Consider the following 18,008-nt stretch of genomic DNA (forward strand, 5'->3'; position numbering starts at 1 on the left):
GCATGGTTCAAGTCTTCATCAACTTAACTAGAAATAGATCTCACATCTTTTTAATAATCTTCTTACCACTGAGGATATATATATATATATATATATGTATGTATTTTATTGTCAAGTTGATGTACAGAGAGGTTACAGTTACTTAAGTATGGTAGTAGGTACATTTTTTGTCAAACTTTTACCCCTTCCCTCATTTTTCTTCTACTTTTCCTCCCCCACCCCCATCTCCAAGTTGTACAGATCAAAAAGATATTTTTAAGGGGTAGAGTATGTCTTTTAAAAGCTAAAAGTTGTTATTTAAAAGAAGAGGTTAAGTACCAGTAGCTCACACTTGTAATTCTAGCTATTCAGCTATTCAAGAGGCTGAGATCTGAGAATCTTGGGCAGAAAAGTACTGAGACTATCATCTCCAATTCAGCAACAAAAAGCCAGAAGTGGAGGTGTGAGTCAAGTGGGAGAGCCTTGAGTGAAAAAGCTAAGCAAGACCATACGGCCATGAATTTAAGCCAAGTACTAGCATCCTATTAATTAATTAATTAATTAAAATTTAAAAAACAAAAGTAGAAGAAAAATAAAGACTATGGCTTGCCCATTACAGCAGCATATTATGAAGTGAGAAGTGATTTTTTTCCAGGGGACAGCACCCATGGGGAACATGGAAGGAGCAAAGCTTAGTATTGCTGGGGATTGCTAAACCATTCCCTATTTCCACCACCTACCTGGCTCTTCCATGTGAACAATGATCCAGTTGAAGGCGACTTCAGCTCCCATATTTCCAGTGAAGTACACAGCCTTCCGACATGCTTCTAGAGGAAAGCCCATCTCGGCCAGCTGCATCACCGATGACTCGTCGATGTCTGAGGCTACAAGAGCAGAAGACAACATTCAGTGTGAAAAAAATGAAATAGGGATACAGATGGACCCATTGCAACAATGAGATGTACAAGTCATTATGTCGAAAACGAACTTTACAACTTTGGTGGGGGGGGGGGGGAGCGGGGAGGACTGGGGGGGGAAACAAAGGAGGAGGCTACAATGCTTGATAAGAAATGTACTCATTATCTTGCCCATGTAATTGTAACCCCTCTGTACAGTATTTTCACAATAAAAAATAAATAAATAAAAAATGAACTCCTTACTTCTTGCCTCAGTCTTTCTTCATTCCTCTTTTCACTTACTACCAAGAAAGTATTTGCTTTTTAGAAGTGTTGTGCTAGCACTGGGCTTGAACTCGGTGCCTGGCTACTGTTACTTAGCTTTTTCACTCAAGCTTGTCACTCTATTACTTGAAGCACAGCTCTATAACTGACATTTTAGGAATTAATTCAAGATAAGAGTCTCACAAACTTTCCTTTGCAGGCTGGCTTCAAATCATTAGTCTCAGATCTCAGCCTCCTGAGTAGCTGGGATTATAGGCATGAGCCACAAGCATCTGGCAAAAAGTGTTATTATATTAAGTGTTTTGAGTCACCTAAATATTACGTTACCCTGAAAAAAGAAATGGCATCACTATCCTGTATTCAAATATGAGGAAACTGAGGCTCACAGAAGGCCAGTAAATATTTCAGGCCAGATAATCATAAACAGCAAACCCAGGGATGACCATTCTCATGCTCACAGTCCCAGTCCTGAGTCAAAAAGACTACTTAATCAAAGCCTTGTCTCTCCCAAAATGTGAGCTTATGCTGTAAAAATACAGTATATTTTTACAACCTTATCTGTATCTTTTTAACCTATATCAAATAGTTTGTGAATATAGACTAAACAAAACTGTTTAAAAAAGAAAAGACTACTTAATCAGCACCTCCATGGGTTGACATTTGCTGCTTACTTAATCTTCAAATGAAGAATCATTCCCACGCAGGGAAAGGCTACACATGCCCAGAACAGAACCATGCCTCTTGTCTCAGACTAATGAAAATTATAGGATAACATTTTAAAAAAATACATACGGTCTATCAACTGGTTCATCAGGCGATCTGAAAAGTAAGGAAGCAAAGAAGAAAAATTAGAAAAATTCATGTCAAAGAGTGATTGATAAAGAACATTACATTTACCACATGGTAACTCTACACAGACCACCCCAGCCTGCATAACATAACATCATTACATTAACAAGGTAAAAGAACAGGTTTCAGGCAGAAGAGATAAAAGTTTTGATTAGCATCTTAATGAGCTGAATAATTTCTCTCCGTGTATTTCTAAGAACTCTGCCTAATTACAAACTAATGTTCTGTTATAAGCAAAAAAGAGAGCAAGAGCAAGTTTAATAAACCATCCTGACTTCCCTGATGCTCAGTTGTCTCCTTGCTTTAACGCTTTTAAGGAGCCATCTGCTACTTGACCTGAAAGTCTTCCCTGCAGTTCCCTTCTCTATTCTATGTCTCTACAATTTCACCTTTGACTTCGCAGGCCTGTCTTGAATCCTCTCTTGTTCCTCCTGGATTCATTTTACCCTTCATTTGTACAAGTAAAAATGACTGTTCAAGTATGGAAAGCCTTTGGTAGAAGGTCCACAGAGCTCCATCATTATTCATTAATTTGCCTAATGAACTCATTAGGAAGATGAATGGTAAACAGATGAGCAAACAAAGACAGAATGAAACCAATTTCATTAGAGAAATTTTCTGACACTATTTTTGAACCCATAGAAATGCAGTTACTATCTTTTTCAGGTCTTTTTCCTTTAAAAAGTTACATATTCTCAATGATGACTGCCTGAGCAATCACAAAGTGAACAAGACATCTAAACCAGGCCCTTGCTATGAAGCAGTGATGGGGTCAGGGAGGGGAGATATGAACAAGACACTTAATACCAACACACTCAGCTGAAGTTCCTCCTAAGGTTCCAGTAGCAAGTTTATACTAGTTTATACTTTTTCTCAGATCACAGCAGCTATTGTGATAATTCAAACCAAGGGAATAAGAATGAAGTTTGATGGGGCTGGGAAGGTGGCTCAGTGGTAGAGCGCTTTCCTTGCATGCCTGAGGCCCTGGGTTTGATTCCTCAGCACCACATAAGCAAAAAGAAAAAAGCCGGAAGTGGCGCTGTGGCTCAAGTGGTAGAGCGCTAGCCTTGAGCTGAAGAGCTGAGGGACAGCGCCCAGGCACAGAGTTCAAGCCTCACGACCGGACCCCCCCCCCCAAAAAAAAGAATGAAGTTTGAAAGAAACTACTTGAATCTAGAGTACTTAGAGTACATTTTCCCCATTTTCTCAGCTCAGTGGAAACTCACTAAAATACAAAACCTATCAGCCTAATATCATGTCAAGATTTAGAAGTGCATATATTCAAAGAAGAGAGTGATTCAAGTAAGAGTAACAGCTTGCTGAAATCACACTCCTTCCTTCCCCTATGGCAGAAGAGGAAGAGAGGGAGTAAACCCCAGAGGAAACATCAGCTAAAAGCTGTCCAGGTGGCTCCTCATGATGGCTTGTGCCTTTTACAATGTATATTGTATTTTTTTTTTGTCTGGGGCTTGAGTGCAGGACCTGGGTGCTCTCCCTTAGCTTTTCAGTTCAAGTCTAGTACTCTACAACTTGAGCCACAGCTCCACTTGCCCCTTTTTTCTGGTTAACTGGAGATAAAGAGTCTCACAGATTTTCTGCCCAGGCTGGCTTTGAGCCAAAGTCCTCAGAACTCAGCCTCCTAAGTAGCTAGGATTACAGGCCTGAGCTCACGGGCACCTAGCATGATGTGTGTCTATAATGGGTTGCAGCACAGGGAACTCCTGGTTAAGTAGTGGAAGAACGTGACTGTTCTCTGGAGGAGGGTGGTGGGTAGAGAATACCTTCCTCACAGGAGACAGTACCTTTCGAGTCCTCAGGAATGACAATGGGGGGACTAATGTCTGGAAGTTCCTCCTCTCCTGGCTGTAACCCCCTGGCTCGGAGATGGTTGATATCAAGTAGGTCTGGCATATCAATAGAAACGTCTGCAAAAAGAGAGAGAGTGATATCCAATGTGCTCACCCAAGATCCATAATCACCTTATTATAAAACCAGCACTGCTGGCTCTACATGCATGTGTCTAGGCAGAGCTCCCAGATCACAGGACCAGCAGATTTATCAAGACTTAGATGTGGTTAATGGAGAACCTGGGGAAAGGACAGAGGGTGGCAGGATTTCACAATGAACAAGAACAAACTTGTAAAGCCACTTGTGGTCCAAACACATTCTGATGTTTTAAAAATGTTGGCAATTGGGCTGGGAAGGTGGCTCAGTGGTAGAGTGCTTGCCTTGCATGCATGAGGCCCTGGGTTCGATTCCTCAGCACCACATAAGCAAAAAGAAAAATGCCAGAAGTGACGCTGTGGCTCAAGTGGTAGAGCGCTAGCCTTGAGGTGAAGAGCTGAGGGACAGCACCCAGGCCCAGAGTTCAGGCCCCACGAATGGACCCCCCCCAAAAAAAAAAAAGATGTTGGCAATGTGTTCCACCTTATAAATCAGATTTACTTTTTTATTTTTTATCAGTGTGGGGCTTGAACTCTTCAGCTCAAGGCTAGTACTCTACCACTTGAGCCACAGCACCACTTCCAGTTTTCCAGTGGTTAATTAGAGATAAGAGTCTCATGGACTTTCCTGTCTGGGCTGGCTTTGAACCATGATCCTCAGATCTCAGCCTCTTGAGTAGCTAGGATTACAGGTATGGGCCACCAGCCTTGGTCAGATTTATCTTCTTTAATTGCAATTTCTAACTAATTTGGAAAAACATAATGCTGTAGCATATTCTTATATGATAACAACTGTCTGACATTCAGCTTCTACTCTGGACAATGGTACCCCACTATTTCCTAGTGTCTCTACAACCATGAGCATCACAGTTGTACTTTTCTGATTCTTTCAGTAGGGAAATGTTTCTTCTAATTTATGTCTACCCAAAATGGAAGCCTTACATTCTTGCTCAGGGCTGGCTCTCTACCACTTGGAGCCACGCCTCCTGTTCTAGCTTTCTGCTAGTTACTTAGACATAAGAGTCTCACAGAGTTGTCTGCCCCAACCATTTTCAAGCTTTGATCCTCAGATCACAGCCTCCTGAGTGGTAGTGCAGGCTTGGGCTGTGGGCTAAGGGCACTGTGTTTCTTATAGTCAGCCTACTTCTGCCATCTCTATCATTACTCTATTCTTGTTTGGTATTCAAGTATGTAACTGCTAGTCTATACTTTCTCAGATCATGATAGTTATTGTGATCATTCTGGGGAAATAAATAATAAAGTTTTAATGAAATTAATTGAATTTCAAATCCTGGAGTACTTTTTTTCTGGAAACAAATTTTAGCTCGATGTTTACTCATACAAATACAAAGTTTATCAGCCTATCGCCATGTCAAGATTTAGTACTGCACATATTCAGATAAGATAGGCATTCAAAATGGATTCAAATGGTTATGTGGAGGGTATCTTTGGGGCTAGTGAACACAAACTGAAAATGCTGACCCCAAAACCATGTATGCTGTCAGGCATATGAATCATATTTTGAAACAATGCAAAGAGCAGAGCTAAAGTTTGGGTTTTTTTAATAGCAGGAGGCAGCAAAAACAAACAAAAGTCTAACCAACAAAATCAATATAGTTGTTCCGTAAATAACAAAATTCAAATTTATTAAAACTTCAGGTTCAGTTTTAGACTCCTTTAAACTCAGTAAGTTCATAAGATCTGGTTCAACGTTTTGGGTCCTTTACAGAAATTCTAAGGATGAAGAAAAACTTGTTTCCAACATAGTTCAAAGCATTCAGAACAAGTCCATTTCTCTCTCCCAGTATCCACCAGGGAAACTGAATGATCAGTGCCCCACTCTCAGACCCCTGCTTACAGAACTCCCCCTGGAAAAGCAAGGAGCCCTGCACATCAGAAAGCAACAACTGCCATGACAGGTACTAGGTGCCCAAGAGTGCCAATGTTCCTGGGAGATCTCTCTAACTGAGTTTACATTCGTTGTACCTGTCCCCTTGCTTAGGTGCAAGGTTTACTAAAAGGCTTGTATTGTTTTGTTTCCTTAAATCAAAAATACATAAGTAGTAGGAGACTGGCAAATATTCCGAGGTACCTGCTTGAGAAACCACAGGTCAATCTATTTGGCTTTCCATAGCATGTCAGTCATAATGATGGGGAAAAAAAAATTGAATGCATTTGTTTGGAAAACAAGATAGTCCAAGACCTTTAACATTAGCAAGAAGTAAGCCTAATGCAGCCAAAATAAAATATCTCTTGACAGTTTAATCCAGCTGTTTTCTATTTGATTACTGATATGCGTATACTTTAAGTGAATGTCATTAGCTGCTATTCCATGTGATCTTTGGGCAAGCATTACCCATAGCCCTGGAAGAGGGAAGACGCTTAAGACCTGGACCTGCCAGCTTAGCATATGCATTTAATCAAGATCTTAGGGATTTTTTATTCACAGTAACATTTGGGAAGTTATTTGATAGGGTGAGAGGCTTGTGTTTCCACTGTAAGAATTCATTCATTCCAGAACCTGTTATAGAAGCCGGGCGCCAGTGGCTCACGCCTGTAATTCTAGCTACTCAGGAGGCTGAGATCTGAGGATCATGGTTCAAAGCCAGCCCGGGCAGGAAAGTTCGTGAGACTCTTTTCTCCAATAAATCACTAGAAAACCGGAAGTGGTGCTGTGGCTCAAGCGGTAGAGTGCTGGCTTTGAGCTGAAGAGCTGAGGGACAGCACCCAAGCCCAGAGTTCAAGCCCCACGACCGACAGAAAAAAATACAACAACAACACAAAAAACAGAACCTGTTATAGGACAGCCAATGTACTGGAGTGTAGTTTTTCTTACTCTCAGTACTTATCACTTTCTCTGAGTCCAAAGACAAAGGTGGGAATAATAGGAAAAAAATGAAATGGAACTGTTTGTGGCAGCCAGCTACATGGGCTCTTTCATATGCCGTGTATGTGTGTGTGTGTGTGTGTGTGTGTGTGTGTGTGTGTGTGTGTGTGTGTGCATGCGTGTGCATGCACGCATGCGTGTGTGTCTATATGTGGTTAATTTAATGTTTTAAGCAAAAGCATGCAAAAGGTACCTACCAAATTTTTTTGGAACCCAGTCAAGACCAAAAGTGAACTTCTTTATCTGCACTACCAAGTATTCAGGGAATGAGGCAAAGCGAGATGTTCTGGGAAACACAAGGGGATTATATCAATCAAACAAGGCAAAAAGAAGGTGAATACAGTTTATGAAGCAAAACAAGCTTGGTCAATCCCAATGACTGGGCCAGGGAGGAGGAACACACAAGTCACATATGTGTGCACACACCCATTCGCCACTGCCTACTCCATCCTGCCAGAAGAAACTACTGAATGTAGGAGATAGCTCAGAATGATTTGAGGCCCATTTCAAAATTCTTACTCAGTTGTCACATTTTATATTCCTGAAGGTGTTTTTCAATCATCTGTCTAAAATCTTTGCTGAAAAGTAGGACATCTATTTGTAGGGGTTCATAGCCATGTGTACTGTGTGTCTGCAAAGCCCGCAAGTGACCTCCACTCCAATTGAGAATCACTCCCTATGGCACAGCAGAATCGGTGTAAGGAGGGTTTAGTAGAACTGGAGTTGAAGTTGACTACTGAAAATGCTAGGACCTCATTAATTACTGGTACACCTAAATCTGTAGTCATAGAGACCCTAGAAAGAGCTATATTATAGGGCCAATTATCTACACTATTTCAATCTCAGCCTTCACTCTTCAGATTGATAAATTACATGCAATGTGTTATACTTTTTCTAACTTTCAGAAAGTCTGAATTGCCTGGGCTTTAGGTACAGAATATTTAATTGGCACAAAATAAGATGCCCAGTTCCAGCTCACTTTCTTCACATTTAGCATCTTGTTTAAACAAACATTTCTATTTGATGGTCAGTGCAGACATGAGTTACATGAAAATAAAGACAATGAGCCAGACAGGTACTACAGGTAACTTCTAAAAAGAGGATTCTGGAACTTCCTCTCCTAATCCTCACTTTTTACTAAAGCTTGAACCCAAGACTTCAACTTTTAGCTTGGCTTTTTTTGCTTACAGCTAGGGCTCTACCATTTGAGCCATGCCTCCATTTCAGCATTTTCCTGGCTAAGTAGAAATAAGAATCTTCAGGATTTGTATCCCCAGGTTGGCTCCAAATCTCAATTCTCAGATCTCAGCCTTGTGAGTGATTAAGATTGCAAAAGTAAGCCATAAGCACCCACACTGAGAATACCTTCTGTTTGGAATGTAGCCTACCAGCAATCACAAAGCAAATGCCAATGTAATGCTGCCCCCCAGTGTAAAAGAAAAGCCATAGCATAGGGACAGAGTCAAAAGAGAAATCTCAGATCTTAAGGAGCCTATCCTTAAATCTCTCTAAATCTGAATAGACCACTGACCCTTTGAGTCTGTTTTTGCATCTAAAAATGAATTTACTAGTAGTGTCTATTTCCAGGACTGTGAAATATTCATAAAATGATGTAAAACACCTGGCACACTAGAAAGTATTGTTTGTATATGCCTAATAAACAGGCATGGATTTTGTCAATCCGTGAGTTCTTAGACACTCATTTATCTGTCTGATGTTGACCTGTGCTTTAACCTAGACAAATTATAGAACCTCTCTTTATCTCAAATTCTCCATAAGCATGATAGAAGGATATAAACAGTGACATACAGGAGCTGTTTTAGAAAATAAGAGCATTCTCAAGGAGGAGGCTACAATGCTTGATAAGAAATGTACTCATTATCTTGCCCGTGTAATTGTAACCCCTCTGTATAGTATTTTCACAATAAAAAAAAAAAAAAGAGCATTCTCATAATATTATTATCCTGGTTCTCTTCAGAAATTTATATTCTTGACAATTTTATGTGAATCTTCTGAGAAGCAGAAATAAACATCATGTTTATCATTATTATTGTTTTTATTTGGTGCAGGCCCTAGGGTTTGATCTCAGGGACTGGGCACTGTCCTTGAGCATTTTTGTTCAAGGCTGGCACTCTACCACTTGAGCTTCAACTCCACTGTTGGCTTTTTGCTGGTTAATTGGAGATAAGAGTCTCCAATTTTTCTGATTGGTGGCTTTGGACCACAGTCCTCAGATCTCAGCCTCCTAAGATTACAGGAGTGAACTATTAATTCTAACCATCATTCTTTTTTTTTTTTTTTATCAGTCATGGGGCTTGAACTCTGGGCCTGGGAGCCGTCCCTCAGCTCTTCAGCTCAAGGCTAGCGCTCTACCACAATTTCTAGTTTTCTGCTGGTTTACTGGAGATGAGTTTCACAGACCTTCCTGTCCGGGCTGGCTTTGAACTGCAATCCTCAAATCTCAGCCTCCTGAGTAGCTAGGATTACAGGTGTGAGCCACCAACATCCGGCCATCATTCTTATTTAAATGAAACAAGTCCTTTACTTTTTCTAAATCCAACAGACTCTATCTAGTATTATGATATTTTCAACTAATGTGAAAGTATTACTTTTCTGATCTTCTCTTTCTACATTAACTTAAAATCTAGAAAATATGTAAGAGTGAAAACAACCAAAAATGACTGGTAAATCAATGGTTTGAAAAATGTGACTCAGGAGCCCTGTGACTCTTGGGAGTTTCTCTAGATGTCAGTATCTGGGTAAGGTTTCTGAGCATGGGAAAATGAGAGTAATTTAACACACAGCTTTTTGATGGTTAAGTACCAACTTACTAGCACATGAAGTCAGACCAGATGGTTCCTACTATGAAACCTCTCACAGAGTATTAAGTTTAAGTTGTATCACACATGCAGTAACTGCTCATATACATATGTGTATATGATTTTGCATTTATTTAACAGTTTGAAGACATCAGATTTACGATTAAATTAAGCACAGTCATAAAATTATGCTTTGCATGCTCTTTTATTCCTAAAATTAAATCCTAAGATTACATTTTTTTTTGGACAGCTTCACATTTTTAATAAAAGCAATCAGAATGTAAATCATTCGAAGAGGTTTAGATGGACACAAAATGTACTTCCAATAGTTGCTATGGGAATTAAAAAGTTATGACATATAAAGTGCTCAGAATAGGTCCTGGTAATACTATTGGGTTATTAATTGGTAATCTATTAAAATTACTTTAAATGTCACTTGTTGAGTGATTGTGACTAAGGTAAACAGACTATGAAGATCTAATACGAAAAAATTCCAAGCTTTTCCTCTCACCAAAGTTATTAAGATTATCAGTGTATTGAAAGCCTGGAACTCTCTATGGAGCCCAGGTTAACCTTGAATTCTTGGTCCTCCTATCTCAGCCTCCCCAATGATGAAACTATATGTCTACACCACTATGCTCACCACAAGATATATAATACATATTTGCCTCTTTCTGGCCATATAGGCTTGGGACTTACAAGAAGAAAGTTCAAAGTCTCAAAACAATAAAATATGGCTGATTCAATACTCTACACTGCTGAAAATAAAAACAAAGAATTTTTAGGTTTCCACTAAGGGGTTCTGCCATGTGACTATTTGAAACATGATAGAACATCATCCAGAATATGTCCAGGCTATAAATGATACACACATAAGTGGGCCTAGAAAGGAATATGAACGTCCTATATAAATCAGGGATAAAGACTTCAATCCCTGAATCCAACCACACTTTAATGACTTGTAAGTCTGCTACTCACTGGCCAGTTACTTCTCCTTCTGTTGCCCAATCTATAAAACAGGACAATTGTACCTACCTTACTGAATCATTTAGGATGATTAAATATGGTCACTGATGGGAATAATAAATGTACAATAAATTGCAATTATTTTTATTACTTACAATTTTTTTTCATTTCCCATGAGGACCATTTTTTTCAGTTATTAAGTATCACAGTAACCTAATACTAATTCCTTACATATATGTAAAAAGAATATAGAAGAGCATATATGTATGCAGAGAATAGGGAAAAATACATCTACCATCTACTTTTAAAGAAACTTCTTCTCAATGATTCTAGGTAGTTCTGTTAGCACTGCCTGCCACTGAATGCTTTGTAGTATTTGAAGAGAAATTTGGGTCAGCAACTCCTCATGACAGAGGAAAGGACACTGGTGGTGATTTTGCCAAGGACAGAAGAGAAGCCAGGAAGTGGAGACAGGATAAGAATCAGGATCTCCTGACCACTACTGGGGCTTAGAGAATCCATCTATGGAAAGCCAGTGTCATCTGATTTCATTTAAAGATGGGCCTTTCCCAAATGTTGAGAATGGTCCTCCTGGCAGGACACAGACAAGGAGAGACAGGCTTAGAGAATAGGCCACACCCAGCACCCTAAAATACCAGGCCACTGTTGAGAAGAACAGAAGGAGGGGTATCAGGAGTCAGGGAAATGAACACTCCTACTATAACTTATACCTGAGACATGGGGTTTTCTAGGCTTACTGATCCAACCATCACTTTGTACCTCCCATACAGAATCAAAATAAAAGCACAAAAAGAAAAGGATAATTGTTTGAGGAATCTTCAACCTAGTGTCAATGTCAATATGGCATATAGATTTCTAACTACTCAGAAGTTGCCTCAAATTGCATTTAGCAGGGCCAACTTACCAACTAAACAGACCCACAAACATGCACACACAACACACACACCTACATACCACAACGAGGCAGTCTGTATAACAAGGATGACAGCTGATAAGTGAATTAATCCTCATTTAATTCATGAGTAGTATTAATCCTCATTTGAATATGAAGTTTTTGATAACTTATTTTAAGAAAATATGGCTTATTTTATAGAGATTTTGTCTATGTAATACTAGGGATTTAGCCATATTAGACAAATACTCATTATGGAAGCTATACCATCAGCTCTTACTTTTTTGAAGTAAATTGTTATGCTTTCCCTTTTCTTTTGCCAGTCCTATGGCTTGAACTCAAGGCTTGGGCACTGATCCTGAGAGTTTTTGCTACAAGGCTAGTGTTCTACCACTTGAGCTACAACTCCACTCGTAGCTTTTCAGTGGTTCATTTGAGATAAAAAATCTCACAGATTTTCCTGCCTAGGCTGGCTTTCAGTCATGATCCTCAGATCTCAGCCTCCTGAGTAGGTAGGATTACAGTATGAGGCACTGGCAACTGGTTGCTTTTCCATTTTTAACTTATGAAGTCTCTTGAGCAATAGGCTCTACAGAATCATTGTCTTAGGTCTGTCTGCTACTTGAGGTCATAACAAACACAGGCAGTAGCTGATCTGATTTCAATCCTTGACGCAAAGAGAAAGGTCTAAAGAACATCTAAAAGAAGCAAAATTCTCAAAGCCAAACTTACAAACTTCCCCTTAATTTATGCCCATCTCTTTTTTTGTTGTTATTTTTGTTTTGTTTTATATTTTATTTATTTTTTTATTATGAAAATACCATACAGGGAGTTACAATTACATGGACAAGATAATGAGTACATTTCTTATCAAGCATTGTTGCTTCCTCCTTTGTTTCCCCTTCCTATCCCTTCCCATATCCTGAGCTCCAACAGCTCATTTCACAATGCTTACCAGTTATTTTGTTGTTGTTTTGTTTATGTGTCTACTGGGCCTGAACTTAGAGACAGGTTATTCACTATCCCTTAGCCTTTTTGTTCAACAATGACACTCTACCACTTGAGCCACAGCTCTACTTCTAACATTCTGCTGATTAATTAGAAATAGTCTCTTGGACCTTCCTTCCCAAGCTAGCTTCAAAATGTCATCCTTAGACCTCAATCTCCTAAGTAGCTAGGATTACAGGCATGTGCCGCTAGTGCCCAGCACATAGCAGTCTTTATGCCCACTTGAGATTCCTAAGATTCCTACTCTCCAAGCAAGGACACATAATCAATTTCTAATCCTAATCCTAAATGTAGAATTAAGAGCTATCATAATGAAGTTTAACTACTAAAGCTTCATATAAGCACTTCTATAATTTCTTCATTAATAATAATTCTGGCAATTTGGAAAAAGGTATTAGGTATAATCTATGAGAATAGATAAATTTATGAGCATATATCCCACCCAAAGGAACATGTAGGCACCACCCTCTCCAAGACTCCCTTCCCCCACTACCACCCTGAACACACTCACTTCACACCAGCAGACTTGGCTTGGAGGGCACTGCTCCAAAAATCGTCAACATTTTCTGGCTCAGAAAAGGCTTGAAGGCAAGCACTGAATGGTATTTTGGCACGCACCAACTCAGGCAGGGGTCTTCTATTAGCTTCTGCTTCTCTTCTTGTTAATTCATAGGCAATCAGTTCATCTGAGAAAAGAGAATATGAAAGACTTTAAATTCCTCTTCTTGAAATAGCAAATACTCCCTTTAGATAATTTTCCCTGGGAATCTCAGGGCTCACACCTTTTCATAGGCCCTTCACCACCTTACTGAAGAAACTGAGGTCCAAGATCAAAACCGGCCAACCTTCAACAAAGCTAGACTTAAAACTAATCAGTACTACTGTGTTCCCCTACAGATAAGGCCAGAGATGGATAGTCAGTTGAGCCAAGGATCAAATTTTACTGATGATCAGATATACAAATAAAAATAAAAACAGTATCAACCTCAAGTTGTCCTAAAAGAAAATCACCAAGAGAAATGAGCAGAAACCCAGACAAAAGAATTACCACAATGGCCAGACCAAAGGCCACCCCGTGATACAAGCAGCATGGCTGAGATAGCTTCTTATTGATGTTACCACTGCCTGAGACATCAGAACAACCAGGTTGGAAGGCCTCAGTCTGTAAGATCACAACTGAATGACCTCATGCTAATGGGACAAAAACTGAAAGTTCTATGAACTTCCTACAATTCACTAAATCTGCTCCTGGAAACTAAGTGGAATAAAAATTTTGCAGAGGTATTCATCAGGAGCCTTTCTGGTCAGTTCTCATATATATAAATGTATATACACACATACGTATATATACATACATATATATATACATACGTACATATATACATATATACATGCATACATATGTATATATGTATATGTGTGAAATATATATAAGAAAATATCTTTTTATATATATATATATATATATATAACTTTATATATATATATATATATATAACTTAAGCACATTTATTCACTTATGTGTTTGCCCAAAACACCTCTGAACTGCTTTTAAAAATCATTCCCAGTGAAGGGTCTGCCTGCAATCCTAGCTACTCAGAAGGCTGAGATCTGAGGATCACAATTCAAAGCTAGCTTGGGCAGGAAAGTCCATGAGACTCTCATCTCCAACTAACCACCAAAAAACCAGAAGTACAACTGTGGCTCAAATGGTAGAGTGGCCCAGGCCATGAGTTCTAGCCCCCAAACTGGTACATTCCCTAGGCCACAATCACTTTGTACTTATATCTAACACGTTAACATTAAGTGTTAGACAGAAACTTCCAAAATTAAATTATAAATACTCTTTATTTTAAAAATGTTATAATCCAGTAGATGGTGACTTACACCTGTAATCCTAGCTACTCAGGAGACTGAGATCTGAAAATCACAATTCAAAGCTACAGCAAAAAAGCCAGAAGTGGAGCTATGGCTCAAGATGTAAAGCATCAGCCTTGAGCTAAAAAGCCAAACAAAAGCTCAAGGCTGTAATAACACAAAAAGTTATTACCCGTAAGTTTTAAGTAGTGAGTTAGAGAATGTTGTAGAACTGTAAAAGTTGTTAAAAATCTAAACAGAGTAACTTTTGTGGACAAAAAACAAAAATTACATAAAGCTGGCAGACACCTGAAGCCTATGTATGATAATAAGAACAGTCACAAGAGACTGTCAAAGCACAGCCTGGCACAAAGGCCACCATAACATTATCAGTACACACTTCTGTGAAAACACCTGTACAGCCTTATACCATACAACCCTTCTTACTGACCCATGTGGCCAAGGATTGTTTATTCTCTAAACACTTATGTAATCCTCCTCATTCTCCCCTTCATATTGTTCCTTTGCCTCAATCTCTTTAAATACATATAAAGATTCCTACAGCGTACATATTTTTTCTCGTTGCAATTCTAATACTCCCAAATTTATGAATCTTCAGAGAATCTTTCTGCTTTTAGGCTGACAGACTAAGAACCAGTAACTCAGTAGCATTGAGGTAGGCAAGAGAAAGCTACTGGCTCTGGCTCTACAGGGAAACAAGTCACACACTACAACCTTTACTGCAATCTTGTTACTGGATTAGAGTTTTAAAACTATCAAAAGCTACTTGAGCCAGTCACCAGTTACTCATGCCTATAATCCTAACTACTTAGGAGGCTGAGATCTGAGGATCTCGATTCAGAGCTAGCCCAGGCAGGAATGTCCGTGAGACTCTTACCTCCAGTTAACCACTAGAAAGCTGCAAATGGTACTGTGGCCCAAGCGGTAGAGTGCTAACCTTGAGCTGAAGAGCAGAGGGAAAGCACTCAGGCCCAGAGATCAAGCCCCATGACCAAATAAAAAAAGCTATATGAGCTTATAGAAGATGCAAAGGATGTCAACTTAAAACCATAAGAATCATTACTTTCCAATTACCATAATAAATTGAGCTCCACAGAAATGAGGGAAAGAGGTCATCTAAGGAAGTATTGAATGTTAAAAAAAAAAAAAACAGTTTACAGAGATAAGTAATCTAGGAGTCATTTACTTTTTTTTCTGCACTAAGAAAGTCATGCTGTGCTCTGGTGGCATGACTATAATCATAGTGACTCAGGAGGTTGAGATGTAAGAATCCTAGTTTGGAGCCAGCCCAGGCATACAAATCTGAGAGTCCCATGAAAGCAGAAGGCCCTGAGCTCAAGTCTCAGTACCACAAAATAAAAATATCAGTCAGGTGCCGGTGGTTCACAACTATAATCCTGGCCACTCAGGAGGCTAAGATCCAAGGATCATGGTTGGAAGCCAGCTCAGGCAGGATAGTCTGTGAGTCTCTTATCTGTGATTAACCTCCTAAAAAAGCCCAAGAAGTGAAGCTGTATCTCAAGTGTTAGAGCACCAGCCTTGAACAAAAATATCAAGCCCCAGGACTGGCACAAAAAAAAAAACCCACAGAAAACAAAACAATCTATTCTGCCTGGGAAGAACTATCAGACTGATAGAAGAAGGAATCATCCTTTGAGACCCTGGAACCTGGTGTGAGTGCCATATCTCTGCCTTCTTCTCCTTCCAAAGCCCAGAGACTCCCTGATGATCATGTTCCTTCAAAGTGGCCTGCCATAATTTATCTACCATTGGAGCTACCTTAGGTACCCAATGCTAAAGTTAGACTATATAATGACCTCTGCTTGAATGTCTAGCATAAAAAAATTGTTGCTCTGATCATTTCCCTCAGACTTTCTGGCAGAATAGATGACTGTGGATATTAAAGAATCATAAGAAACTGTCAAACCACAGTCTTGCACAAAGGTCACCATAAAATTATACAGGAAATATTTCTCAACTTATTATGGTAATTGGAAGGTGATGGTTCTTATGGTTTTAAGTTGACATGATTTGCATCTTCTATAAGGTCATGTAGCTTTTGATAGTTTTAAAACTCTAACCCAGTACACAAGGTTGCAATAAGGGTTAGGGTGTGTGGTTTGTTTCCTTTAGAACAATAATCAGGCACTTTCTCTTGCCTACTTTGATTTACCCACAAGATACACTCAATTCACCCACAATTTACTACCAACAATTTACCCACAAACTTCACTCATTCCAATGCAATGACTGGGCTGCATACAGGCATTAAGTAGGTTCCATAGATGCATTTGAGCATTCTCAGAAGACAATGACATGGGAACTCAGGAAAAGCCAGGTAGTCATCTCATATCTATTACCCTTGTTGGTTGCTGCCTCCATAGCCACTGGTAACTGCATCAAGTAGTCCACCCTCTCTGTGTAGCGAACTTTCCGAGTCTGACAGCACTGAATTCGTTCTTCCACCAAAAATCGAAAAACATCACTTGGATTTTCTGAGCCAATGCGGTTCCTCTAAAAATTGGATTGTGTCCAGTTAGTAAATTTAGGAATAGTAAACCATGAAAAATTAGCATGAAGATCTAGCTTTACCAAACATTTCATGTAGTTATGATAGCTCACCAGAGCCCCTTAATCAGAAAAACACTGGAATTTATCTAAAATTTATCTAAAAATGGGGAATTGGCTAAATTCTAGTTCATCTGTGAAGTACCATTGACAGCTATGGGAAAAGCAAAAAGGGCTAGGAGGTATGGCTCAAGTGGTAGAGCACAAAGCCCTGAGTTCAAATCCTAGTACTATCAAACACTCATGAGAGAAGGGCTGGCATAGATTAAATTAGAAAAAGGAAAAAGGAATAAAATTTAAAAGCAGAAAAAAATAAAGCCCTGGGGCCTAGCACTGGTGGCTCATGCCTATAACCCTAGCTACTCAGGACGTTAAGATGTAAGGATCATGGCTTAATGCAAGGCTGGGCAAGAAAGTCCATAAGACTCTTATCTCTAATTAGCCACCAGAAAGCCAGAAGTGGAGCTGTGGCTCAAATGGAAGAATACTAGCTTTAAGCAAAAAACAAAAAACAAAAAAAAAAACCTCGGAATAGTGCCCCGGCCCTGAATTCAAGCTCTAGGATCAGAAGAAAAAAAAGTATTGCCCAAGAAAAATAAGGTATAAATGTGTTCATGAAAATTACACACAAATCAAAAAGAAATATTGCTATATTAAAATATGTGATGTGTAAGCTGGGTACCAGTGGCTCATGCTACCCAGAAGACTCAAATCTGAAGATCCTAGTTCTAAGCCAACCCTAGTTACCTTCAGTTAACCAGCAAAAGGCTGGAAGTAAGAAGTGTGACTCAAATGGTATACTGCCAGCCTTCAATGAAAAGACCAAGGAAGAGCACAAGACCTTGAGTTTATTATTTTTTTAAAGCACATGTAATGTAACAACATGCTCACATCAAGTTACAGAAAAACACTGCTTACAAAACACAGGTAGAAAATTTATACAAAACCTGGAAAATGACTTGGGGACTCTGATGTCAAAATGTTAACACCAGGAGTAACTACTATGGGGTGTTTTCT

General features: G+C 39.3%; 1 protein-coding gene across 1 annotated transcript in view; it reads right to left on the reverse strand.

The window, feature by feature from the left end:
• The window catches only part of Usp13 (ubiquitin specific peptidase 13), a 134,288-nt gene that overhangs the window by 24,826 nt on the left and 91,454 nt on the right, over window positions 1-18,008 (reverse strand). The window contains exons 12-17 of the mRNA XM_042669821.1: window positions 16,784-16,937; window positions 13,057-13,231; window positions 7,037-7,125; window positions 3,812-3,934; window positions 1,953-1,979; window positions 720-863 (exon numbers count right to left, since the gene is read on the reverse strand). Coding sequence (XP_042525755.1) covers window positions 720-863; window positions 1,953-1,979; window positions 3,812-3,934; window positions 7,037-7,125; window positions 13,057-13,231; window positions 16,784-16,937 — 712 coding nt within the window. The remainder of the gene's footprint in view (window positions 1-719; window positions 864-1,952; window positions 1,980-3,811; window positions 3,935-7,036; window positions 7,126-13,056; window positions 13,232-16,783; window positions 16,938-18,008) is intronic.

The sequence above is a fragment of the Dipodomys spectabilis genome, unplaced genomic scaffold, assembly GCF_019054845.1.
Source record: "Dipodomys spectabilis isolate Male_0828 unplaced genomic scaffold, ASM1905484v1 ptg000506l, whole genome shotgun sequence".
In the NCBI taxonomy this organism is placed as follows: domain Eukaryota; kingdom Metazoa; phylum Chordata; class Mammalia; order Rodentia; family Heteromyidae; genus Dipodomys; species Dipodomys spectabilis.